The sequence below is a fragment of the Pteronotus mesoamericanus genome, unplaced genomic scaffold, assembly GCF_021234165.1.
Source record: "Pteronotus mesoamericanus isolate MK-2021 breed Mesoamerican mustached bat unplaced genomic scaffold, CSHL_Meso_final contig_82, whole genome shotgun sequence".
Lineage (NCBI taxonomy): Eukaryota > Metazoa > Chordata > Mammalia > Chiroptera > Mormoopidae > Pteronotus > Pteronotus mesoamericanus.
The window spans coordinates 1,345,792-1,373,745 of NW_026555265.1; the positions used below are offsets into that span (position 1 = coordinate 1,345,792).

Sequence of the window (27,954 nt, forward strand, 5' to 3'; positions counted from 1 at the left end):
GGCGGCAGCTAAGCCTTCACTGTTCTAAAAAGGGGGAACTGCAAGGCACAGTGGGAAGAGGGCTGAGGGCAGGAACGCTGGGACACTAGACCCCAGAGCCCCAAGGACTCCCTGGACAGGCCAAGAAAGGCCAGCGCAGTGACGGGAGCCTCCTCTGAGTGAGGCTGCCGAGGATGAGGTGCAACACAGGGACTACGCTCTGGATCACCAGCTAAGGATCCAAGGGGACGTGCCCTGAGGGTGTGTGTGTGACCGTCCAGGAGAAGAACCAAGGTCCAGGGAGCTTTCTCCGCACTTGGGAACTTACCTCCAACTCTATGTGGTCGTGGAGTTTCTTGCAGGTGGCTGCAAAGGTCTCTGAAGTGCCAAATTCAAAGTACCACAGCTTGTTCTTCATCCTGGACCGTGAAGCAGAGACATGGCTCAAAATTCTGGACTTGAAATGGTCATGTAAAACAGCTGTGCTACCAGGGCTGGGAGGCCCAGGCCCTCAGCGTTCCCCAAGCTTCTCTTTTCAGCACTTGTTAATCAGATGATCAAGGAGGGAAATTTTTTTTTACCAACTGTTCTTGGTCTGACCTTAAAGAAAAAAACCCATTCATTTCTTAGACATCATGGCAACTCTGGGTGAACCACCACCTGGTCTCTGAGCTTCCTGGTCAGAGCAGGGGACAGGCCTGTTTGCCTCTGTATCTGAATCAAGGGAAGAGTTCTGTGAGAATCAGCCAGTGGTGGCAAGTGACAGCATTCTCTGGTCACTGTCCTTTCCACTACTAGTGCAGAGGGACTTCGGGCAGACCCCTCTCTTGGATTTAGTTGGGGTTCAGAGGGAAGCTCAGCCAGCCTTTGGGGACTGGAGTGATATACAGCCTTGGGACAGTGGAGGGACAGCCCCACAATAAACCAGCCAAAATGGGTGCTGCTTTGTCTATGTTCTGACTGAGGGGAAGCAGAATGGGGAGAATTAGGCTCAGAATTGCAGGCAAGGAGGAAAGAGAAAAAAAAGAAAAGTGAGTTGTTTGGTAGCCATTATTTCCCTCACTTCTTCCCCAATTGCATTTGGCCATAATCATGTTTCACTTAGGGTTGACCTTGTCATATTTGCTTCAAAGTCAGAGCTCACCACTTTTTGAGCTCTAAGTTTTTCAACATTTTCCTTAGTGGGGGAAAACAATGGGGTTCCCGCGCAGCAGGGGGCTTTGCAAAGTCAGATGGTGTGTCCTGACACTTGGCTGTTTTGATCAGATGGTCTCACCAGGAAGTGTTTCTGAAGGTATTCCATTCCTTCCATCCCAACTGTTGTCCCACAATCAGGGGCTGGCTGAGAGAAGGGACACCTGTCCAGTTTATAAGCTGGCAGATTTTGCTAAGGAAGGATTAAACGAAATCACATTCTTCTTGGCACATTCTTCAGTAGAGAGGAAACTACCTTGTGTGTTGCTGATCCTCTATGCTCAGTTTGTGAACTAAGAGGACAGGAGCATTCTTCAGAGGGAAGAAGGCTCTTATTTCTCCCTAGTATCCCTTAGGCCATAGCAGATGACTCTTCAGAACAGCAGACATAACTATTCTCTCTGCATTTTTCAAAGGGCCCACCTAGAACTTGAAGACGAGACTATGTTCCTCCATTGCTTGAAGATTTCTAAGACCTAGTTGATTGAGAGGGTAGACTTTCTGACTCTTAGCTTGCATGAGAAGAAATGATAAGTCATGAATGAAATAAGAATAAGCAAGATTTCGGGAGTTAAGCCCATTGTGCTGTGTCACACGTGGAGCAGGCTATTTCACAGCAGGCATTCTCATCTGTATGAAAAAAAAAAAAAAAGAGAGAGAGAAAGCTTTTCCTTTCTGTGCTTGCCATGATGTGAAAAAATGCTGGGAAACTATTCTAGGTCACTGGTTCTCTGCATGCACAGTAATGTAAATACAAGTCAATTGGGAATTTCATCAAAATGCAAGCTGTGATTCAGTAGTTCAGGATTGGGGCCTAAGGATACCTTGTTTCCTAACAAGCTGCTGATGCTGATCCAGAAACCACACTTGGACTTGGGAGCATCTGGAGACTACATTTGTGGTTCTGAAACATTGTATTCATAAGAGTTAGCTGAGGAATGTGAATAAAATGCTGCTTCCTGGGCTCCAATCTGCAGAATTTCAATGTGATACTTGTAGGATGAGGCCCAGGAATATGCATTTTTATGAGTGCCCAGGTGATCATTATGCAGGTGGTCAGTTTTCAGGACTCTGAGAAACATTTGCTCTAGATCCCAGTGAAATGACAACTAAGGAAGAGGACAGAATGATTAAAGCTGAAAGAGAGAATTTCTCAGCGAGGATAGAATGCGGGTCAGTGCCTTTCAATAGACAATGATGGCAAAAGACCCAATAACAGGAAAAACACAGACTGTGATAAACGTCAAGGTTGAGCATTCCCCTCCAGCAGTGAGAGTATCTCTGTAGCCAGGAGACCTGCTTTGTGATACCATTTTCTTTCTTTCTTTCTTTCCTTCTTTGTGATGCCATTTTCAAATATCACTGCAGGTCTGAATCATGACTTTTGAAAGTTATTGCCAGGAGATTTAGAGTTTTAATAAAAATTTTCGGAAGCCACAAGCTGTTTTGTCCAAAAGTGACTCTTCTGATGTTCTAATAAGGTTAGAAGGTCATGATCAGGTCAATATTGAAGAATGACTGAAAGGATCAAACAGACTACTTGTCCATTGCTGCTTAGGTGTCCATTGTGGCTGTGCAAACTTTGGCAATTTTTTAAGCCTTAGTTTCCTCATCTGTAAAATAGGGATAGTAAAAAGATCTGCTTCAAAGTGCAGTTGAGAAAATTAGATGAGATTATTACAAAGCACTTCACATGATGCTTGCTGCATAGTAAGCTCAACAGGAATGTTTGCTACTTATTAGCTATTATTTTAATGCCTTGAATTGACATATTTGGATACCATAGTAAGATAAAAATGACAGATCAGGTTGGGTACCTGCATATATGATGCATTCAAATTTTTCTGGAACAGAAAAGTATGTGATCCTATCCGTCAGATCATGTGTCTTGACTTTTGATTGAAAACATATGTGCCCCATGTGTCTGTCTAATTTGATAGGTTTTTCCAGAGTCATTGATCACACCCAATTCCTTGGTTAATTATCTTGACTGGTCACATGATTGTCCGAAAATGTTGAATGAGACTATGCTTCTGAGGAAGCACTTGTTTGGTGTGAGAAAAAAAGCATTTATCAATTAAAGAGACACTCACTGTGCCAGGACTAGATGGGGGTGTGCTAGGTACAATGACAATGAAACATGGCACTCCATGGGCCAGGCACCTGACAGGCAGGCAAGGAAACAGATCGCAGTGTTGTGAGCTAAGCACTAAGCACTGGGAGCAGCTAGGAAGAGGTGACATCCAATTCTCAGCGCAAGCCAGGGTCCCTTGGAGAAAGGATCCTAGGCGGGCGATGCCAGGGTTGAGTTCTGAGGGATGCGGAAGGGAGCAGAGAAGGTGAGGAAACAGTGTCCAGGCAGAGGACGAAGCCTAGACAATGGCACAGGGCAAGAGAGAGCATAAACCTGCTGGAGGGAACCTGGAACTCAAGGCGGTGGGGGCGGGGGGCGGCAGGAGGACTGGTCAGGCCAGGCTGGGGAGGCAGACAGGAGAAGGGTACAAGGGCTGGGGATGCCGCGCTTCAGCGTTTGGGCTTTTTCTTAAGGCCTGCGCTGTGTCGTGGGTCCTCCTTAAGTGGGAATGGTGGTGAGGGTGGTAGCGGTGATGACCTCATCAGCCTTGTGCTTGGCACAGAGATCCCTCTGCGCCAAGCGTGGAGAGGGGGCCGGAAGGGGGTGACTACAGACTGGAGGCCTGGAGAATAGTTTGGGGGTGGGATAGGGATCCAGGAGAGAATTGCGGAGGGCCTGATGGAAAGTAGTGACAAGAGAGTTCGGGAGAAGAGAATATATTCATAAGCTAAAATTTAGGAGGTGGAATTCACAGCACTGGTTGGGTATAACGAGTGAGTGAGAAAGAGTAGTCCCAGCGGCGCGCCCAAGTTTTTGTCCCATATAGCACGATAGATGGGAGGGGGGCACAGGAGATTCGTTCTCCAGTGGCAGCCCTTTTGTAATCGAAAGGAAGCACTTTTGGTTTTTGGCTCATTCATTCGTCCATCCATAAAACATCTATTGAGCTCTGTTACGAGCCGGTCACTGTGGAGGGCCTGGGGACAAGTGAATAAGAGAGGTAGGATGTCTGTCCCCACAGAGCTTACATAGTTTTCCGTTTCACCAAGGCACTAACACTTGACCTCTGGCTTCCAGGAGACTAGGAGTTCAAAACCTAAGAGTTTTTATTTCACCTGTTTTGACTTAGGCAAGTTTTAATTAGAAGTGAATTCATTCTATTCTCAGGGCTCTTTGGTTTTGCACTCTGCTAAACATTTTATATATACTCTCTTTCAGTTCTCAGACGAACCCTGTGAAGTAGGTACTGCTGCTACAAATAAGGAAGCGGAGACTTTGCCTAAGGTAGCAAAGCAAGGAAGTGCGGTGGGGTCACCCAACGCAGACTGTCTGACCCGAGAGCTGTGCTTGCTGCCCTGCAACCCTGTCTTAGCATGCGTTCGCACCTTTTGGGGTGCGGTGGTGTGTGCTTGTATTACACTAACGAGACTGCTGTGGTTCTCCTTCACTGGGCTGTTAAATGGGTGCCCTTGGGGGCTGGGTGTTAGTGGTGCCATCACATCTTAGGAAATGCTGTCTAATGAATGAAGAGTGCCATGCCCTCCCAGTTCCCAGATGCCAGGGAAGTTCTAGAAGAGTTCGGATTGCATTTGTCATAGGAACCTCCTGGTCTTGAATTTATACAGACTGAGAGAATCAGAAAGACCAGAACTAACCCCGGGCAAAGTCGTATGCTCCCAGGACACCCTGCACCTTTCTTCTCTCAGAAACGGGGCAGAGGCAGTGTGCCTTTGAACTAGCCCAAACATAGAGTGGAACAGAAAAACCTAGGTGACAAACCTAAGTGCCTCTTCAGGCACCTCGCCCTGCAGGTTTAACAGAGGCCTTTTTCAGCCAGTCATTGTAACAGAGAGCAATGTGGCTTAATGTAAAGACCCCAGAATGGAATCAAAGATTCCTGGTTCAAATTCTGACTCTGCCTTTTATGGGCTGTGTAACTTTGAGCAAATTTGTCATTTTTCTGAGCCTCTTACCCATCAAATAGGCTAATATTTAACACAGTGTTAAAAATATTAAATGAGACATGTAAAATCATCTAGAACAGATCTTGGTCTATAGAAGGTCCACATCCCCTATACACATTAAATGTTCATCGATCGAATGTTACTGCTGCCTTGTCAACAATCCAAGTACTGTTTTCCTAGTGAAGGTCACTGATCTGGTTACTGAGAAAAATAGCTACTAGCCTTTATTGGATGTAAAGGGAAATTATTTGGTTGCCTCTGTTCTAGCCACCAAAATGGTTGAAAATACAAAGGCAGGGGCCATGGGGGCTAAGGACAGAGAAGAAAAGAGACCCCTATTGGGATAAAGGACGACCAGGTAAGGCGGTTCCCAGATCCCTGCGAGACTGAGGTTAGCCATTCCTGGTGGGTCCTGAAGTGGAGGTCGGCTTTAGGCCAAGTGATATAAGAGAAGATAAGACAAAGCATTTCTTTGTGTATGCTGGGGTGTTGTTGCCAAGGACTCCACGGGCAGGCTTATCTGAGGTGGGTTCTCCATGGGTTACAGGCTGTCCCCTTTCTCAGCTGCTAGGAGATTAGGAGGAAGGAAACCGAACTCCCAGCCTACTGTTTGCATACCAAGACGCCAGGGAGCAGTAATCTGGATTCTTCTGCACTGTTCTGTCTACACTGTCAGAGCCGATCTGTACAGCAGGGAGTGCTGACAGGTTCTTTGTTGTTCTGGAAGTAGAGAAAGCCTCTTAGGGAGACTTTGGCCTTTTGGTTTTGTACCCTGCTAAACATTTGACATATACTATCTCTTTCCATTCTCAGAAGAACCCTATGAGTACTGTTGCTGAAAATAAGGAAATTCACAGATTGTAGTGAATTCCCCTCTGCCTCATCTTCTTTTTCTTCCTTTTTTTTTTTTTTTTTTTTTTTAACCAGCTCCTGCACGGACACCTTTCCAAAGCCTTTGGTAAAATCCTATAGGCATGTGATATCTCACAATTTGAGGGGAGTGGGGAACACAGCTCCCCTACTCCTTTCCCCCTCTGCCCCACCTCCCTGCTGATCAGAGAGACTAGATACCAGCGTTCTTTCTTCTCTTTTGAAGATGTCTCCTAGCCACTTTCCCCTTAGCTCGTGCTGGAGGTCTGCTGCTGCCACACGTGGCACTAGTGTTTGTCTGGTTCATCTTCAGTTGTACAAGAACATGGCATTTGGAATCTGAGAGGCTAGGGGTCATGACCAGCTCTGCCACTTACTGGTTAGTCAAGTTATTTATGTGCTTTGAACCTTCATTTCTTCTTCAACAAAATGGGAACATTATTCTCTGTCCCCAAAAGTTGTGAAGCTCTTGTGGCCAATGCAAAGCACCAAGCAGGTGTTTAATGCCTGGTAAGTGCTCACTAACCGTCCTTTCTTGTTGCTAGGAGACACAATCACTGGAGACATTCCCTAGCGGCTGCTGGGACGGAGGCAGGCGTAGTGTGGTGGAGGCAGGAATAGTGTGGGGGTCTATCCCAGGCAGCCAATATCTTTTGAAGAAAATAAAACTAGCAATGTTTTAAAGACTTCTGGGATGCTTTTTCTGCATCTCTCTTCCTGAGCTTTTTCTGACCCAGCATTTCTTCCCTTCTCATAATCACCTTTGAGCTGGAGATGACTAATCCTTAACCAGTTGTCCTGAGGCTGGTTTCCAGGTGCCCAAAACTCCTACGTTCAATGGCAGGCTCGAAACTCTCTGGGTGAACCCGTCCTTGAGGCAGAAGACCCTCATCTGAGCTCCCAGGGAGTCTCAGTCACATGGAGCAGTGGGGAACAGCAGCAGTGGCACTGTGGGTTGACTCTATTTCTGGGTTTTCTTAATTTTCCCTTGCTTTATAAGAAATAACATCGATTGCACACTCGTTAGTTGAATCTTTTCATTTGACAGATGAGGGAGAAGTGAGACTAATTAAAAATGTTCTTTTGTATTTGTTAGCAATTTAGGGCTGGCTCCCGCCATCCCCCCGACAGCCTGCGAATTGCCTGTTTTCAAGGATGGCCAGGAATGAAACCAAGCTGGCGGCTGGGCATTTTTACCAGCAAAGGCAATGAGCTTCTGATGGTCTTTTTCTGATAGTCTAAGGAGTTTTAAGGGCAACAGACTTTTGAAGTCATCAAAACATGAAAACATTTCTTTGGGCTTAGAGGGGTACAAAGAGGAAACTACAGCTATTTCTAGAAATAGGAGCCCTTGAAGTGGAGGTATGCCTCTTTGTGGTTTGGACTTTGATAATCAGGTTCCTTGAGTGGGCTGTGATTCTGTTAGGCCTCCTGTGTCAGGCCAGCCCTGAACAACTGATTTCTCGGGTTTCTCCAAGCTCCCTGAATAACTTGAGATAACACAGTGCAGGATAGGGAGGCGGGGCCCATGTGTTCCTCAATGGTCCTCAAGAAGGAGTGTGTTGCCCAACTATCTCCAGAGCTACCATTTTTAAAAGAGAAAGACGTATGTGTAAAATCGGATTATTAGAGTTAGTAGGTAATTGAACTTTTTAAAAGAACACTGCATAGGCCCAAAACTACACATCTGGGGAACACTATGCCTAGTCTACATTAATTATAAATTTTCATAAGGTTTATCTTAATTAAAAAACAAAACAAACTATCTCACTTATTACTCTAGAGGGTTTTTTCCCCCCCGGGCTATTAGTTGTGATATTGCTACTACTAGTGAAGATAATAGACTAGTGTCAGGTTATTAAGGTAAATAGTAATCTCGCAAAATCAAGCAGCTATGAGAGCAACCCAGAGGGCTAATGCAACCCAAGTTGAATTATAATTGAATGATGACTGTTAGTAATAATATCAAGAATACTTTATTTGTGAACGTTTTATATTCTCTGAATCTCCAGTGCCTTTGGAAGTGGAGTAATTGTGTTAACCAAAGTTTCGATCAAAGGTTTAAAAAGAGGGGAAAAAAGCCGGGGGGCTTGGTTGTGAGGCCAGGATGTCAGGTCCTGCGAGGGGCCGAGGCCGTCAGCTCACAGGTGCGGCAGAGGCCATCTGTGTTTCCCGCACAGCCAGCTGCCCAGGCCCGTCAGAAAGCTTGTCACCACATCTAATCCACCCTGCATGCTGTCCCCTGTTCTCACTGCTCGTTGGAATGGGCACTCGGTGACCCTCAGGCACAGGGCTGTGGAGGGGGCAGTGGCCCTTTGGTACAAGGGAAAGTGAGCCTCCATCAATCAGGAAGGAGGCTTTAAAAATAGCTGTTTTGTTCTCTGAGCGTGACTCTTGTGCCCACTGTTCCTGCCAACAGATTTGTCTTGGCTCAGCGTGTTTCAGCTTCACAGGGCAGGTATTCCCTGGCTCTTTTTTCACGCTGGGGACCAGACTGTTGTTCATGGCACTCGGAAAAATCTAGGGTGGTGAGTGGACGGGTGGGTATCAGAAGTGGGTAGGCAGAAACACGGGGAACAAAAAAGATGGGAGAGCTTGAGAAGGGGCTAAAGAAAACAAGAAGAAGCAAGAGAGAAGGGAAACACCCACCGAGCATGTACAATATTTTATAGTATAAATATGGAATCCTCTTATTAATCTATGGAGACATTTAAGTCACTTCTGTGTGTGAAAAATTACCTGTAAAATCCCAAATGATAGATCATTTGCCTTTAAGGGTCCTTTGGGGTCCAGGGAGTCCTAGTCAGGAGATCACAGGTTCCAAGGACTCTTCCAAAGTATGAAAGGTGTCCATGAGTTGCTGTCAACATTTCTTAATGTGGAATAGTATTTGTGCATTTACTCATTATAAAGACTGCATAGGCTAACTAGTGGGTTGTTATTATTGTTGTTGTTGTTATTATTTTGACATCGAATGGAATTAAATCAATTACCTCTTGGTAACCAGGGGGCTTATTGAATGGCAAATGGACATTTTTGAATAATAAAAATGAGAAAATGGATGGTTACCTAGAATAGCTTTATGGCTGACAGAAATCTTATTCAATATGGCTCCCAAGGTGAAGGGTGTTAAGGAATGAATAAAAATGGTGCAGTCTGTGATAGCACAAGGTTGCTTGCAGAACGGCTGCTTCACACCAGCTCTGAATGGGGGTTCTCTTCTAAGCCATAACAACAGGTCCAGATTAGCAAACTGAGACCAGTCCTTGACGATGCACTGGCTGGAATTCAAACCCCAGCTCCCGTTGCTATGCCCCAGAGGTGTCTGAGAGAAATGGAAAAGTCTGCCAGAGCCACAGAAGCTAGGGACTGCAAAGCTGGGCAATTCTCATTCTTGCCTGTGGGCTGGCTTGCCTCACAACTGCTATTCCGGCCATTGGCATGGTCATGAGAGTCCAGCTCTGGGTTGGTCGGCTCTGGCTGCTCAGGACCCCTTGGCACTCTTTGCCACAGAGTCTGAGTTCTGGGCCCCCCTCTTGGTCTCTGGTCTCCACTCTTGCCCCAAAGTAACAAAGGGCCAAACCCACTGGTTCTCCACACCTTCAAGGGTAAGTCTGGGCTCCAGAGGATCTACTCTCTCTGAACAGTGACCATTCCCTTCCACACAAGACAGTTCGTGTTTGTTTCTGTGGACTATGGACATAGTCTCCATTGGCGCTCCCGAATTCTGTCTGGCACCTGACACTATCTCCCCGTAAGGGTGGGACTCCAGCACAAAGCCTGCCAAAGTCTGCAATCAGATCCTCCCACAGCACAGCACCTGGGGACACACATGTGCACATGTCGGCACACACGTGGGCTAAACAGGGAGCTTTTCTGAGACTGCGCATCCATGGTTGCCATACGAGCTCACAGACACTGCCTCTCTGACACCATGGGTTTCTCTGAAGCAGCACAGCCTGACTTGAGGACTGCCAGTCACGTGAATGCCACCACATGGTCCCGCCACTTTGGGGGTGACCCTCAGGAGAGACAGCTGGGAGGCAGCTAGGGTTTTCCTTTTCTGAGGGCCTGAATCTCTAGAGCGTTTTTCCAGTTAGTATCTGTCCTTGCCAAGAGAAAATAGCTCCCTTCCCCCATCCAAAAGAGAAAAAAAATAATCTCAGCGTTTGGCTGCTTTTAGCAATCCTTTCTTCCTTTGAAGTTTTATTCATGGAACGAAAATCCCCTTCAGGCCGATTTGGCTGAGGCTAGAGGGCTCTGAATGAGCTTGCTCTCAGTTCTCAGAGAACAAAGTCAAACACAGGGACAAACCGCAATCCTGCCCTGAAATCCTGCTCCTGAAGGAAAGGGGCAGAGGCAGATGTGTGTCTCAGGTTCCCTAGTGACTGCTTAGCCTGTAGCTTTGTGAATCTGAACCATGCTTTACCAGCTCCCACACACCCCTCAGCCCAGGAAGGTGGGCACAGTTTCAGCCCAGGTGGACGAGGACAGCTGTTTAGACTGTAAGACCTGAACTCCCAGATAGGACAGGCCACTTGGCTGGAATTGAGCTCTTGCTGATGAAGGCCACTTCCTGGGTCCTGATCAAATAAGTCTAGAAACTAGGAACTGTCTGGGCAAGCAGGGGCAAACCCCAGAAGCAGGTCTAGACCCTCACGTTACCATAATTCCCAGGCGGGCCCTGAAAGAAGCAGCTCAGCTTTGCCTTCCCTCTCCACTGCCTCCTGCCCCGGCCCCCCCGACCAGCTGTTGAGAATCACTTATCCAATGTTCTGCGTGTGCTGAAACTGCACTAGCTGCTTTACAAAAACAGGGATCCTCATGTCTACCTACTGTGGTGGGCACTACAGTGGTCATTTTGTAGATGGGTTTGAGACTGTCGCTTCTTGGCAAATGCAAAGCTAGACTGGAATGGTGTCACGGTGTCTGAGGAGGAGATACAGGCTGAATGAGCCTCCATCGCCTCCCTTCCTCCCACAACCAGACTTTCTGAGTGTAAGGCAGTACCCGAGATATGATAGGTCAGGTTACAAAAGTTCCTTGGTTAAGCCACTTGTTTGTCACTCTGAGCACATTTCCCCATAGAAACAATGTTATGTTGACACGGGGTTCCTAGGCTAACCTACAAAAGCCAATTAACCATTACATATCCAGTGTCTGGTTTTGGAGACAGCTTGGTAGAACTGAAGAAGCTCTAGTTAGAAGCCAGAAAGGCTTGGGTTCAAGCCACACATCAGGCACGTACTTACTCTGTGGCTTTTGGCAACTCATTTAGTCTCTGTTCCTCAGTTTCTTCTTTGAATTGAAATAGCATTACCTAACTGGCAGGGGTTGTTAGGAATATTAATTGAGAATGTATACATGGGTCACATGGTATACACTCAGATAATGGTGCAATAGAACTGCACGGCTATGTGTAAAACTGGCTTTGTGTCCTCATGGCTTCTGAGTTCCAGCTTGAAATACAAGTGGCATGTCTTTCCTGCTGAATTTGGATTGGAGAATCTTTGGTTTCCTCCACTTCCTGGGGGAAAAAACAGGGCAACTCTTCCATCTTAAACTCCCTGGTGGCCACCCTGAATTCTGGCCTTGAGTTCTTACTAGGATGAGCCAGGACATTTCAGAAGAAAGTGAGAAGGAGCAGAGTTGGGAAGGGGAGTAAAGGACATAATGTAAGGACACATTAGATTTCTTCTTTCTTTTATGGTAGAGCTACAAGATGATCTGGTTATTTCCTCGTGAGTTTCCTGTGCCTCCCACAGCACCAACCAGGTAGATGCCTCCTGGTTAGGATTAAATACAGAGTAGGTAATATCCTCCTTGCTTCCTCCACCTTTTCAGCCATGAAATTGTTAGTAAGGCAAGTCAACAATTCATTAGGTGGACAGATGCCTGTATAAATACCCTCTTCCCACTCTTATTTCATCTTCTTCCTCTGCAGTTTAAAAAGTCTGAAATGGGAAAGCCTCAGCTGGAGCCTCTCTCTGCCTGGGAAGACCGTAGTGTACACTGCCAGCAAAATCCTTTCATGTTTCACCCTTCTGAAAAATCTCACCCATATGTTCTTGGCTTTGCTTCTGCTCTGACATTTGTGACTTCTTATACTTGTGTATACACGCCTCACACCCATTTCAGTGACTGCGATCAGGGGCACTTGTCACCCCCCCACCACAGCATGGCATTCTGCTGTATGTTCAACCCCATGCTCTCTCTGCTCTCTCGAGATCACGCACGTCTCCCCCGATGAATGCGACCCCTTCCCTTTGCCCCCTCTCTGTGCAGCTGGCAAACGTGTCCCTGCTGTGGCTGTGACCGCTGCCCCTCTCTCCAGTTCCTCAGGAGAACTGCTTGGCACCCCTTCTGCCGGGTCTCTTGTTTCTAGCTTACACCTGCTGCCCCTCCATGGGCTGTGATTTTCGAGTTTCATCTGAACATTCTATTTTATCCCCATTTAAATCTCATTTTAAAGCTCTCCTGTTTGGTCCTTGGGTCTCTGATCACTAACATTTCTCTTGGTTTATGAGACAAGCTCCCAGATCCTTGCCAGAGTCTTGTCATTCCAGCATTGTAATTCATGCTCCAGAAGAACAGTCGCTCTCAGATCAGCTACAGGGCAGCTCTCTGTCCCCCCACGGCATGCCCACTTCTCCTAAAAGTATGACTCGCGGCTGAGGGAGAGGCCAAAGCATTGCCTCTGTCCCATGTCCCTCAGTTTCGTACCCAAGACACCAGAGTTAGAGAGATATGAACCAGGGTTCTCTGGTCGTGTTACTTCCATACCCACAGGCAGGAGGGAGATGGTTTATGGTTACATGTTTATGTGTACACTTTTTCATCTCTAACACGGGGGTTTCATCAATGTGAATTCAGCAAAATGGTGGCCTCACTAGATGTTCTGAGGTAGGCGGATTCTGCAGTCAAGTACCTTTGGGTGCTTTATCCTGCTTTTGCATGGTCTTCACAGGTGAGAATCTATATTAGAGGCTCTACAATATAGTACAGAAAAGAAATATATTTAATTTGGAATTTCCCAGTGTATTTGATGATTGATTCCTTACCCTCTGTCTTCCAGTGAATTTCCTTTTCATTCCTTCTCATGGAATACACTTAACCAATGCTCCTTTAATAGATACCTGAAGGAGGCCACCTGGGTAGCTACCTCCATAAGGTTCTTTTCAAACCCTGTGATGATCTTGTTAGCTGTTCTGCTTTCCCTTCTCCAGAAGGTCCAAATCTGTCCTCCGTGGGTACAGTCTCATGCTTCTATTTTTATTCCCCAAACAGGGATGGGCATTTCCTCTTTATTTCCATGTTATGTTTATTTAGTAATCTGACTTAGACTTTGCTTTATGTTTCTCTTTGACTTTCTGAGTCCCTTTTCTTTCTGGATCATTTCTTTTACAACATCTAGGAGCCCTTCAACAATGCAAATACACTGACCTCTTAAGTTTTCCTCAAGCCCATTCATTCTCTCCTTTGGTAGGAGACCAGTTTACATGTGCGGCACCAATAATTTGAGACCAAGGTCAAGCAAGGAAAATAAGTAATTGGTCCTCATCGCATCCGTAAGGTTATGTTACCTGGGCATCAACATAACAACAAGGAGCCCTCACGGATCTTTTGGGGCTTAAAAATGTATTTATTTGGCTTGTACATTAATTTTTAAAATTGGAAGATTTTATATACACACCTGGAGCCCAGTTTCTCTCAAGAAATCAAACCTGTTAATATTCGATTGTTTTCCAACTTAGAAACAATTGGCTGGAGCTGACTACTGGCTGCTCGCATTACACAGGGCACATGCTCCCCAGTTTGCTGGCGTCCCCACCACTCCTTAAAGCCTCATATCCACACTCTTCTCACATTTACATTAACCCCCTGGCCTCTGCTGGCATTTGGATTTGCGACCTCTCATATAGACCTTTCTAGTTTCCTCCAGGAATTTTCCTAGAAGTTTCCTCAAAAATGTCTCCCCCACCTCCTTCCCAATCTGATCCTTTCCATGTGAGCTGCTGGCACCTTTGCTTATGAGTTCTAATATGTATTTGATTTCAAGGTCTGACCAGCTGCAGCAGGGGAAAATCTGAAGCTGTTGGCATTTGCAAAGATTACATGCACAGAAATAAAATATCATCCATTTCCACATTTTCTGGAGAAAAATACTTTCAGTTGTTTTGTGTTTATAGCTCAGGTGCAACCTGGTTTCATCACCTATTTAACAGTCATGGAACACTGAGTAATGAACTTGTCCTTTAACTACTGGAGATGTAGCTTAAACTCATGTTTACCTTTCTTTGGAAATTTCCACTTTGCAAAATTGGATGGTTATAGTGAATAATCACATTATGCTATCAAGTCTTGATTATTAAAGGACAAATTATCCAGTCCTCAAATCTCTTCTTCTTTTAACCCATTGACTTACTGTTGACCATTTCATTGTTCTTTAGTGCACTCACTACCCGTTGGGTAGGGTGGGGAATAAGGTTATAAGTACACAATCATGAACCAGGCCATCCGCTTAAATCAGAGGACAGCCTGATGTGTTATCTTCACCCCAACCACGCACATGTCTGCAGAAGCCCTGACTGTGAGCTCCATCCCTCTCCCTGCCCAGATTCAGGCACAAGTAATACAGAAAAGGAAAGGGAAAACCTGATTAATTAGAACGCTCTCTGGCAACAGCTCCGATAAAAGTTTTACTAAGACTAACAATTTGGGGTTTGTATTTACCCATGACGTTCCTAACACCTCTTGCGCTATGGTAACCTAAAGCTGCAGATTACAGACACACTTTCAGCTCATTGAGTTCAAAGGCAAGGTAGGTACTTGGCTTGATTGGCACTTTGGAATGCTCTCCAAAAGGGCCCACTTTCAAGATTAAAGAAACTCTTCATTCAACAGAATAGAAAAGATCTTGTTGCTAGACAATGAGGAATTTCAGTCTAAGTGTAGGTTCAATAAACATGAATATTCAACAATTATGTAAGTCCCTGATACCTTAGCAATTTGAGGGTATAAGTATGTTCTTGGAATGAGGAGTGCCCTTCTTCCATTGAAGAGCATTAGGAGATAAGGAAAAGGTTCTTTGAGTAAAATGTGAAGTGGTAAGGCTAAAGAAAAAAATTAATCACTCCTACAGTTTTCAAAGTAGAGATTTGATGACCAACCCCCCTCCCCCATACACACACCCATCCAGAGGGGTGTATATAGAAGAAACACTTATACTGGAAAGGAGGCCAAACCTAAAGCCTGTCCAGAGCTCTGGCCCTGTAAGTTATTATAGTTAAGAGTCACTATGCATTTAAATTGGAAGTTCTACAGTGTAGCCACATATATACTGCTGTATGTTCTTACAAATTCCTGCAGTAATCAGAAAAGTGAGTAACTTTCTCAAAGATACCCATTATGAAAGAGGCAGGGTGGGAGCTGAAACTCAGTTCTTCTGATTTTGAATGCAATGAAACCTGCATATCAGTTTCTGTATTTCACATAAAGATGACACAACCTGACAAATGGAGTTGTAAGCCACTTGCCCACGTTTCTTAAGAGATAGTTCACCTATTTCACTAAAGAGAGTTACTGAGTATCCTGGTAAGTCCAGAAAAGGCAGCTTTCAAAATTTCCTTTGTCCAAATAACAATTGCACCAAAGTTTTCTTTAGTAAATATTGCTTTAAATGAGGGGTTAAAGTTAATCACTTGAATCTTTCTTGAGAATATACCTACTCTTGTTTCTCAACTTCTTTTTTAGCAAAATGTGTACATATAAACAGTTTAAGGAGAATACAGTGAAATGAATATGCTAATCTCATCAGTTCTAAATGTAAAGATGGACTTTATTGTATCACAAAATGCCTTTAAGCAAAGGACAATAATTCTCTGAAGTTTTAATCAGTAAAGTATAACATAAGGTTAAGGTTCATAAACTCAGATAATTTTTTCCCTGGAGCTAAAACAAACAAAGAAAAAACATGTTAAGCTGAGTTTAAAAGCTACCCAAGTCAAGTTCTGCATGAAAGAGTCTGAAATCATGGTGGTGGGGAAGAAAGAATGACATGTGAATTTTTTTCAGTATGGATTTCCACCTCCACAACCAAACAGCTTGCTGCAAAGCTCAGGGTTTGTAAGGAAGCCCTGTGGATGGTTTCCACAGTTTTTCTGGATCTGATATGTACTAACTCTCCAGGTTAGCAGAGCTGGTTCCCCTTATCTCTCTCTCCTGACACCCTCTTTTTTCTGTTTCCTCCTTGGGGGGTACCTCTTCTCCTCTCTCTCTGGGTCTCTGTCTGACCTAACACCCTTTACTATTCTAACACTTAAGGTAAGTTCAATATGTAAAGGTCCCCATGTTTCGAGGAGCCCTGACATTTTGGTTCTGGAAATACTTTGATGGAGAATTCATTCCTTCATTGATCTATTCAAAAAGCGTTTGTTGACTGACTACCTCAATGCCCACTCAGTCACTCACAGGACGAATGACAGACCCAAGGTCCGGGCTTTGGCAGGGCGCCAAGATCTTGCCATAGCCGCCCCCCACCTGCCTTTCTACCTCACGTTGGAACCGCTCCCCTTTCCTCTCATGCTCAGTATCCACTCAACCCTTCTGCCCTTTGCCCAGGCTGCAACCCTCCTAGCACGCATCTGGTTTCTTCTTTGCTCTGTGAATTCCCATTCCTCTCCCAAACTCACAATCAAATGTAACCCCCTTTCTGAAGGCTAATATTACCCCCTTTCTCAGGGTGCTCCCACAACATACTGATTATGCATGTCTTCTTGTTAAAACAAAGCTCACCGTGTAATGTTGCATTTCCTACTTTTGTAGGGGTTTGAGGGAAGGCCAGTGCTGTGGGCTGAATTGTGCCCCTCAAAAAAGTCATGTTGAAGTCCTAACCTTAGTACTTGTGAATGTGATTGTATTTGGAAATAGAGTCTTTGCGGAGGTAATCAAGTTAAGATGAGATCATACTGGATGAGGGTAGGGCGAGCCAAATCCAATGACTGATAGCCTTAGAAGAGGAGGGAAATGTAGACAGAGAGACACAGAGATGCAGAAAGAGAAGGCCATCGAAGACGGAGGCAGAGACTGGAGTGACGCAGCTACAAGTCAAGGCGTGCCAAGAATTGCTGGCAGCCACCAGAAGCAAGAAGAGAAGCATGGAACAGATTCTTCCTCATAGTCTGGGAAGGATCCAACTCTGCTGACACCCTGATTTCAGAATTCCAGCCTCCAGAACTGTGAAATAATAAAATTCTGTTGTTTTAAGCCACTCAGTTTGTGGTAATTTCGTATGGCAGCCCTAGGAACCTAATGCAGTTGATAGTAGCTTATGTACAAGCTCATCTTCCCAGCTACACACGTGGGCTCCTAGAAGTAGGAGCCGTGGTGATCCATTTTCCTCTCGGCCCGGACATGATATTAACACAAAGCAGATGCTCAACACGTTTGAGCTGAATGAAGGAACATGCTCGGCATCACCCTTCTGGTTTTAGGTCAGTGGATCCCCCCCAAAAATGTTCAGGCCTTTCTCTGAGTGAGCAAGCCTAAATGAGGTGGCGAGATAAACAATGGCCTCAAAACAATGACTTATAGAAGACAAAGAGGAAGAAATCAAAGCGGGAGAAAATATATCAAAGATCTTGTAGATGGATTCAAAGAGAAAGTGGAGCCAGGGCTGGGCTGGTCAGGAAGGGAGTGTTCGGAATACTTTGGACGGTATTTTGAAACAAGTCATAGGTGATGATTAGGTCCCAGGAGGAGATGTCTGAGGAGTTAAGAGCATGTGTGGGGAAGGCAAGTGAATGATAAGACTGGACTGGCCTTTGAGGAGAAGAATTGTTTTGATTTTTTAAATCCTGGGATATATTTATTGATTTTGGAGAGAGTGGGGGCGGGGGGAGAGACAGAGACAGAGAGAGAGAAAGAGAAACATCGATGTGAAAGAGAAACATCAATCAGTTGTCTCTCATAAGCCCCCCTACCAGGGATCAAACCCTCAACCTAGGCATGTGCCCTATTGGGGAATTGAACCCACAACCTTTTGGGGTATGAGATGATGGTTCAACTAACTGGGTCACCTGCCCAGGGTAAGGAGAAAAATTTTCTAAAGGGCCCTGAATGCAAGCAAAGCAGGTAAGTTTAAATTCTGTACAATGGGATGTTGGGGCAGCAGGTTCTTGTGCGCAGCAAGAGGACAAAAACACGGGCTCCAGGCAAGGCCAGCCTGAGAGGGAAGAGCATCAAGATGGGCCTTCCTAAGGAGGGAACATCTTGGGTCCAAGCGGGAACTGAGGACTAAAGGAGGTAGGAGTGTTCATAGGGGATATCCCCGTCAACTGTAGGTGGGAGACAGGGCTTTCGTTTGCTGGGGGCAACGAGCTCACTCCTGGGCTCAGAGAGGACAATGTGTTTGTCATCCCAGATGAGTGAGGCCGCATGCTGTTTTTAGAAACCTTTGAAAGGCATTCCACAACTTCTCTCTAAAATTCATTTTGGCCTTGAACATGTCTTCAATGAGCCAGGAGATTCTTTCTCCCAACCCCCACGACAATTCCTTACTTGCGAAGCATGTTTCCCCCACTCTCATACTTTCCTGAGCCAAGAAGAAGAGTAAGGAGGTGTGACCCATGTCCTGCTGTGGATCCTTCACATACTTGCAGCCCATTCCCAGTACATTTTCTGCTTCTCCTGTCCAGGAAAAATGCTTTTTGTTTATTTATAGTTTTCTCATGGGTCCTGTTAATTGTCTTTGTGTCTTCCTGTTTAGTCTCCTTCTTGGGTGCTCCTTTGGTTGTGGGGTTTCAATCTGGGCAAACAGAGAGGTAGGGACGTGTAGCGAGATGAGTGGAGGCTATTTATTCAGGCAGGCCCTATGTTTGAATACCAGTTCCCCTGTTAACTAGTTATATGTTTTTGAGCAAGTTGCATAGTGTCCCCGAGCCTCAATTTTCTAATCTGTAAAATGGATCAATAAGCTTTATCTTGCACTTGGAGAGTTGTGCCAATTATAAATAATGTACTTGAAATTCTTGAAAGCGTTCAATAAGCGATAGCTCCTATTGTTGGTCTGAGTTGGGGCAATGCTTATTATGTTTGGAATACCACCTTTCTAAGCCCTTTAATAAATGCCCTGATAGTCAGGTGTGCTTAAACAACTATGTAGCTGCACAGTTCAGAGGGCATCTGTTGCTGTCTCTGATGGTCACATAAAACACAACCTGGTCTTTTTCAGATATGGCAAAACTATATACAAGACTGGGAGCCCTGCTAAAATAATTGAAACTTTTTATTTACTCTCCACAAAAGTAGAGCTGCATAACATATACATACATATACATAACATAACATAGTTATTTTGCTTGCAAAGGGACTTAAGTAATGATGTCTTTAAAACTCTCATATCAACTAAACAAAATCATTGGGATTTTTTTAATTGGAAAAGACTAATATAACTCCCACTGCAGATAAACTCACTCTAATCAGTTCCTTTATATTATTTTCCTTTAATAAGTTGTAAGTGCTACTGTGTTAATCATATTTTAAACCAATGTATATAGTGTAATCTCAAGTAAATACAATTTTGCAGTGAAGGTGCTGCAGAAAAATATGTTATCATGCTAATAGTGTTTATTTCTTAGGGGGGACAATATAATTTATTTTTCTACAGCAAGCCTTAATTGTACAAAGAAAAGCTGTTTAAAAAATAGTAATATGACTTTATAAAAACATATTATCACCAATGTTTAAAAATATGTATATCAAGTAAGCTGCTGAAATGCACCAAAATGGCAATATTGTGTTTCTGAGTGATGGGACTATGAGTTATTGGATTTTTTTTACTCTAGCTTTTCTGAACTTTATACATGAGTTAAAAGTATCTTGCAATATACTGTTTTATCATACTATAGGATATATTATTAAATTATATAATGACAAATGTATTGGTATTTAATTGAAAAAAATTTATCAAGATAAATGAAGAAAAAATGCCATATAGTGCTATACTGATGACTCATAACCTGTGACCTACAGATATATCTGTCCCTATTAGAAAATGACCAAATCCCAGAGTTTCAAGGGCTTTTATATCACCTAACATGACAATTTGAGGTAGGATCAGTCTTTGTAATAATATTAATAATAATAGCTTTCATTGATGTGCCAGTCCTCTGTAATAAGCACTTTAAATGCATTGTTTCATTGGACCTTCTAAAAATTCTATGAGGTTATGTACTTGTGGTAGGCAGAATAATGTCCTGAAGATGTCCAAGTTCTAATTCCTGGAAGCTGTGAATATGAATATGCTAGGTTACATGGCAAGGAGCAATTAAGGTTGCAAATGGAATTTCAACTGGCAGTTGGCTGAATTTGTGATGGAGAGATTATCCTGGATTATCTGAGTGAGTCCACTGAAACACAAGGGTCCTTTTTGGTAGAGGAGAGGGTCAGAGAAAGAATGTAAGAGTGGTGCAGTGTGAGAAAGTCTTGACTGGCCATTGCTGGCTTTAAAGATGAGAGGGAGCCACGAGCCAAGGACCATGGGCAACCTCTAGATGCAGGAAAAGGCAAGGAATGGATTCTCCCCTAGAGCCCCAGAGAGAAATGCAACCCTGATGACAACTTGATTTAGTCCAGTGACACCTACTTCAGACTTCTGACCTACAAAACTGTAATATAATAAAAGTGTATTTAAGTCATTAAGTTTTTTTTGTGCAAAGTTTGTGGTAATTTTTTACAGCAGCCTTAGTAAACTAAAATAGTATTATATTTCAATTTTATAAGTGAGAAGACTGAGGGTTAGAAGAGTAATTTGGTCAAGGTCCCACATGCGTGGTTAGGGACAGCTCCAGCATTTGAATCTAGGTTGTCTGATGATAGAACCTGCACTCATGGGCACTTGGCTCCACTGGGGCCCCCAAATGATTGTCCAGCATCTGCCTTAGCATAAAGCGTGGAACTCTTCCCAACAGCTCCCTGCACTTGAAGATGGTGCTAATTCATAGGTTGATCTTATTTATTTGGTGCTCAAATTGGTCTATCCAGTCACTTTTTCCATTTTGACTAATCATACAAAATCACCTAACTCCTCCCTTATGAGAAACACTAAAAATATCTGAGGTCAAGTATCACTTCTCCCCAAGTCTTCTTTTCTTTGAGTGAAACAATCCCAAATTCAGCCCTTCCTTATAAGACCTGGCCTCAAGTTCCAGGACTTGACCAACCTCTCCCTTCTGGAAGGCATCCAGACTGTCAACACCCATTGGAGGACCTAGCCAGTCCCTACCTTATTTTGAATTTGTGTATTTTGATTTTCTTCCATGAGGTTATCAGGCTGACCTTAACCCTTCTGAACTTGATTCTATACTATATCTTGAGCTCTTTGATGGAAATATTTCTAGAGCTCAATCAATCAATAAATACTGATAACTTTTGAATTATCTGGTCTAAAAGACTTGAAAACATAGCTTGTTTTCAAGTTCCTTCTGATATTATCACAAACTGATTCCACTCTTTGTTGACACAAATCACACCTTTCTTGTTCTAGCTTGGCAGGGACGAGAAGAAAAGGCCTGTTAAGCTGCACTAAGGAACTGTTCTGGTGAACCTGCAGCTTTATAGGGAAACTTGTCATATCATAGGAGGCCCGTATGTACCAGTCTGAGAAGTTGTGCTGTACATTCCATCATGGATGGAGGAGCCAGGAGGAAAATGAAGGAAATGTTAAGAATCAATGGGATTGTGTCATATTTAAAATATTTTGAATCTTTAGGGCAGAGAGACCTGCACACGAATATTAGTAACAGCCTCCTAAAATCTTTGACTATCCAAGGTTTTAAATAATCCTTGCTGCTATTCCCTCATTTCTGCAAAAAATCAAGGGTTAACTGTGAGCAAATAAGATAGCCCCAAAACAAAACCAACAAGAAACAAAACCCTGGTCTTCTGCAGTTGCGTAATGATGGATGTCTGGTGAAAAAAAGAAACATGAACCCACAGTTCATTCATTTTATTCTCTGTCTCAAGGAGGTGGGAAGGATGGGGGATAAAACATTTTTGTGGGCTGGTATATAAACAATCAAGTAATTAAATAAGTTGCTCTGTCAGAACTGACTTCAGAGTCAAAGGTATTTGAACATAGCATAAGGTTTGCATTTCCTTTATAAATATCTACAGGTGTAAGAATAGAAATAAAAAATGCCACAATCCATTTCATTTGGGGCTTTTCTGAATCCAAAATAGTTTTAAAAATAGTTTGCAATGTTGAGGGAAACAAGCGAAGGCAGTTTGGACCTCTGTGTGCCTAGGGCCGGTCTCTTGTGGGTGCCGAATATCAGGTAAGAAGGAAAGCCCAGTTCCGGGCACAGAGTGCAGACAACAATGGTGAGGATTTAACCCTGCTGTGTCTGCTGCTATTGTACCTTTACGCTTAGGAAGTGAAATATCTGGGCTGTAACAGGCTATTTCACAGGGCTCCTGGAAAGAATAACTTAGAATGGTTTCATTTTTAGATTAAAAAAAAATCTTATATAAATGGTGATATACTTTATGCTTGTGACTACAGAGCATACTATAGATATTCAAGAGAAGAGGCCTTTCCCCCCCACCCCCCCAGAATTGTATAATTTGAGCTCTGTTGGCTTTTATTTTTCCTTCCACAGAACATCTCTCTGTTCATCTAAAGCGGGAGAAGAGGAGCTTGGTGGGCGAGGGGACAGTGAGCATCAATGAAAAAAGGGTAGTCAAAGGTCAGGTGTCTGACAGCCCTGGACCATTCACCTACCCACCAAGGGCACACTCACTCCATGGCCCCAGTTTGTAAGGCCTAAGTACTTAAGGAGCAAGTGGCACCTGCAATGCAGTCTCCCACCCCTTACTCACTCCTACCCTATTCCTCCTGTTACCATGTCACCGAGGGCCTGTGACCCCTATCTCTATCTAGCCTATACTTGGCATTTGGACTTAAAATCTCTGGTGTTAGGACCCCACAATTTTGCCCGCTGGACACTCATGGAGTCATTTGGAGGACTGTTCTCTACAGCTTCAGTTCTAGAGAATCCAACCCAATCCTGTCTGGCTAATTGGTGCCATCCTCCCAATTCCCAGAGAAGGATGTTGACAGAGTCAGTGTATCACAGTTGGCCTCTTCCAGCTTTTAGTTGTCCTCCAAACTTTCATTCAAGGGCCATGCCAATGAAGCAACAGCCCTATGACAACAGAACCACAAGCCATTACAAGAGCCTTTTATTGTGAATGCTGCATTGGTACCTAAGGCAATGCTTTCCTCATGTTTGCCATTGAGCAATATTCAATGACAGATGTTTACTGAGAACCTACTATGTGTCATGAACTTACACATTATCTCATTCAATACTTGCACCAACTTTGTAAGATTTTCAGAGGAGGAAGCAAAGGATTAAAGAGATTAAGTAACTTGCCCAAGGTCACACTGCTAGTAAGTGGCAGAGCCAAGTTTTGATGCCAACTTAGACCATACCCTGCTGCCTGCCTCATTCTATAAATATCTAGTAAGTGCTTAGTTATTTTCAAGATGTAGTTCCAACCTCTTAAGAAATCAGGCTACATTAGGGTTGTAGGTATGCCCTCACCAGCTACACCATGGCCTTGGCTCCAAGAAAGCCAACATTTTAGAGCCTGTTAATTACGCAAAGGCTTTTGGGAAAGGTGGCCAGTTTCTGGTTGGAATGAAGTACTGTTTCGGTCCCTTTGAAGGGCCTAACAGGAGATATCTTGCTTCAGCCTAAACTGCTGAGGGACATATTCAAGTGGATGGCACTCAACGGGTTTGGAATAACACATTCCTCAAGTGCTCTGAGTTTCTGACCAACGACGAAAAAATTCTATAGTTAGACTTCTCTTTCTGTACATGCACTAACAGTGACAGTGGACTTAGGTAGCTTCTATGTGTATACTACATATATGCAAAACTCTTCACAGAGAGTTCATCCAGAAACTTCATGGAGGGCTGGTCCTTGGATACCTGGAAGACTCGTGGCATCCATGGCCCATCCGTGAATAATGACTGCTGCCTGTGTGAGGGGCTGATAACCCTACTCCCCACTCCCCTCGGTGAAACCCTGTTTCCACCATTCTTTTACTTGCATTTCAAGTGCCCCACTCTGTGAGCCCTGGCAAGTGTGACTTCCTATTAATTCTTCTCTTCTTGCTAGAGCCAGGCCATGGGTGTGAGATCTGGAGAGTCTCACAAGGCCCCACGCTTAGGAGGGCCCTGGGCTTGGTTTGATGCTCCCCTGTCACCAACTTGACATTCTTAGTAATCTTTGAACAAGGGACCCTGCACTTTGCACTGAACCACAAAATCACGTGGTTGGTCTTGCTCCTTGCTAGGGAGGAGTCGAACACACAAGGTAAGAGTGGGTGGTGTATGGGTGGTCCCCGTTTACAACTTAGCAGGCATTTCCTCATAGAAACAGTCAGTCATAATGGATGGAGAGGTAGGAGCTCCATCCTCCCTAGCTTCACTTTCTTCATTTCTGAAATGGAGACAGTAGCACTTGTTCTTGCACGTTATTGTGAGCCCTGAATGAGATCATGTATAACAAATTCCCCTCAGAATGTTCAATATATAATAGGTGTTTGCTAGGTAAAAATCCATGGAAGACAGCAGGTGCAGTAAATAGTTTGAATGCTGGAGTTAGGAGCTGGGTTAGAATCATTTCATACTCATTGTGGTAATCATTTCACAATATATACAAATACTGAATGTTGTACAGCTGAAACTAACATGATGTTATATGTCAATTATATCTCAGTTAAAAAAAGAGAATCGTATCAGCCCTACTGCTTAAAAAGTTGTATGACCTCAGTTAGGTGACTTGGCTTCTCCCAGCCTTAGTTGCTTTATCTATAAAATGCTAACATTCACCTTGTAGGGTTGTTTTAGGATTTAGATGGCTAATGTATTTTAAAAACTGAATTTATCACCTGATATCTAGTAGGAGCTCAAAAAGTAATAGTTCTTAGATTGGTTCCCTTATAACTTTATTTCTGCATTTATATGATAAAATTTCCTCTACACTGTATTACCTACTTAATGTAACCTCCTTGTATGTGAAAATAATTTGTAAAAAGTAATTGAGGATTATTTTTTCTTTCTTTGCTAGACTATGAATTCCTCAAAAGCAGGGACCATGTCTTATTCACCCTTGTATCCTAAGATACTTTCTCACATGTTATATCTCAATTGTATTAAATCTTTCTTCTGCTGTTTATGCTAACAATGAGATGATAATTTTCATAACACTCCTAACTTAGCAATTAATATTCAGTTTGTCAATGATTAGGAAGTAGAATGTATCAAAAATACATTCTCTGCCATCAAAGGCCTTTTTTTCCCCCTTGACTATCACACTCAGCTCATCTTCTTGCATCCCTGGGTCTAGTTCTTGCTCCATTAACAAAGCAATTCCACCAGGGAACATAACTTGATTTGGGCAACCAACTACCTTCTCTAGCAACAACCTGTGTAGAGAGGCCCCTTGGGGGAAGACTTTGCTGAAACCTCAATAGTTTCAAAGAGAACTCAGAACCGTGACTTTTAACCATCTGAGGTTTATGGATCCCTCCAAGATCCTTCATAGAGTTACAGACATTTTCTGTAGAAAAGTAGATTCAATATCTTGCATACAGTATCACTGTGTCCTCAGAGCTCCCGCAGCTCTCGTGCCTCAGGCTACTTCTAATTCTTGTTAGAATAGCTTTGAAAACTCGATGAGGTTTGTGAAAGACTCAAGTTTCCTGATAAATTCAGCCTCACTAGTCACATTTCCATATACAAAACAAAGCAAAACAGTTACCACTCCCTAGATTTAACCTCAGGGTTATCCCTGAGGGCCCAGCCCCTGCCCCAGCGTTAATGGTAAGGGCTTCCAGCCAACCAGTGCCTACTTTTTGGAAAACCTAAATTCAGTGGAGTAAAACGAAGCCTTGTTTGATAATATCGTTTACATTTCCAAATCCCTGGTATCAAGCTTTCTTCCTATCCCTTGTGGCCCTTCCTAAGTTTAGCTGCTGGTGTAATGGGGTAACCATGGCAACAACCACCTGCCTATTTAAAACCATCTCCAAAGCTAAATAAGGAAGCTTTGAGAAAATGGCTGCTTGCCTGCCTCTCAGTGGACAAATTGGGCACTCCTGGGTATTTTCAACATGAGCAAGCGGGGGGTACTCGAAGAAGCAGCATGAACTCAAAGTTCTTAATATAAAGTGTTCTGGGACCTTGTGAAACAGGGCCTATCTCTATGCCACAATTTCTTCACTTATTGGCAGGCACATGGATTTATATGCAAATCCCCGTGTCTGTTATTCTGGGGGATGATACTACCCTGACCTCAATCAGGTGAAGGTGAGGCATGAACCTAACTGCAAAGAGTGGTCTTGTTAATGGGAACTAGGAACGAAAAACAGTCATTCAGAGCACAGTGAATTTGTTCATATTTTGCACTGAAATGCACAATTACAACATTTTTTCTAACAGAGGTATCTTTCTAACTGTACTCAACCATGTGGGTGATTGCTCTATTTATGTCATATGTTGACCTATGACTTTTTGGAATATAGAGCAATTTCTCCCTCCCTCTGCTCCCATACTTTCTACCAGCTACAGAGGTTTTGCCTCTTTCTGAGCCAAGAGACCACACAACTGATCACACTGCACAGCTTGCTCTTCCCCAAACACCCTGCATTCTTGCATTTCTTGGTATCTTTGTGCACATTTGGTTCCTTCTTGGGTTGCCCCTCTCTTTTTGTCAGCTTAGAAAATACATACTTGTTTTCTGTGTCTTGGTTTGGGCATCTTTGTCGTTGGAAAGCTCTCCACACCAAGTTCTGTGCCCACAGGTCACTTGGATTCACATCACTTAACGCAAATCCCATGCATATCTGCCTTCCAGTCTGTCTCCACCACTGGACTGAAAGCCCCCCTCCGCCCGCCCCCGCCACCACACGTCTATTCAAACATCTCTGGAACAGCGCCTGGAACTGGTACGTGGTATGTTTTCAAAAGATACATTCATTTTGAATGAGTAAACAGAACCCCCATGGATTTTACAAGCATGTGGTGTCTTAACAAGCATGCTGCATAAGTGTGTATAAGGATACTTATATGAAAAAAGGACTATGAAAGCCTGCAGTGCATGGAGCATATTTTTAAAGTGATTTTGTAAATATACATGAGAGTGGAAAAGACTTTTGGAAGATAAGCAATTGGTGTGTAAGTCTGTGGCTATGGTAGGAGTGTTCTGTGAGTGTGCATGGCCTGTGGGTGTGGGGGCAATGCAATGCGCCCCCTGAGATTAGTTCCGCTGCTATCGGACCCCACAGGTCACTTCTCCCAAAGCTGAAGTAGCTTCACTGTGCTCAGTTTCCTATTTCTAAAAATCTAAAAACACTTTCTTCTTCCTGGCTCACCTCCCAGGCTGTGGGGTCAGGGGAAAGGAGTAGGAATGAAAAAGATGGGGCTTTCAGGAGTTTGGCCTTAAGTGAATGTCTTCAGGTAAGCCCCGCCCTCCGCGTTAACAAGAATCGTGTGGGCCAAAGTCAGGCCTACCACGCTCTGTGTGAGTCCTTCTTCCCTGCCAGAGGGTGGGGTAGGACCCAGTGGTCATCTTGAAATGGTACAACAAAGAGGAAAGAGAAAGGATGGGAATTAACTAATCTGATGAAAAAAAAGAAAGAAGGGAAAAAGGTAATTTAACAACCCCAGGGATAGCTAATGCCAGTTACCACTCACTTCTTGAAAAGTCCCTCCTGCCAGCAGGGAGGGTTTGGTTTCATTTGCAGACGATCTGCTTTTCTCGCTCCTCTCCCGTTTGGACCTAACACCCCTCACCCAGG

The 27,954-nt window shown here is 43.9% G+C and overlaps 1 protein-coding gene across 6 annotated transcripts in view; it reads right to left on the reverse strand.

Annotated features, from left to right (window-relative positions):
* DGKG (diacylglycerol kinase gamma) overlaps positions 1-27,954 on the reverse strand; it is a 191,693-nt gene that overhangs the window by 64,311 nt on the left and 99,428 nt on the right. For all 6 annotated transcript variants that reach the window (XR_008530109.1, XR_008530106.1, XR_008530105.1 and 3 more), the window contains exon 20: positions 308-398. Coding sequence is in view for 1 of the 6 variants with exons in the window: in XM_054585079.1 (XP_054441054.1) it covers positions 308-398 (91 nt within the window). In the remaining 5 variants the exon portion in view is untranslated. The remainder of the gene's footprint in view (positions 1-307; positions 399-27,954) is intronic.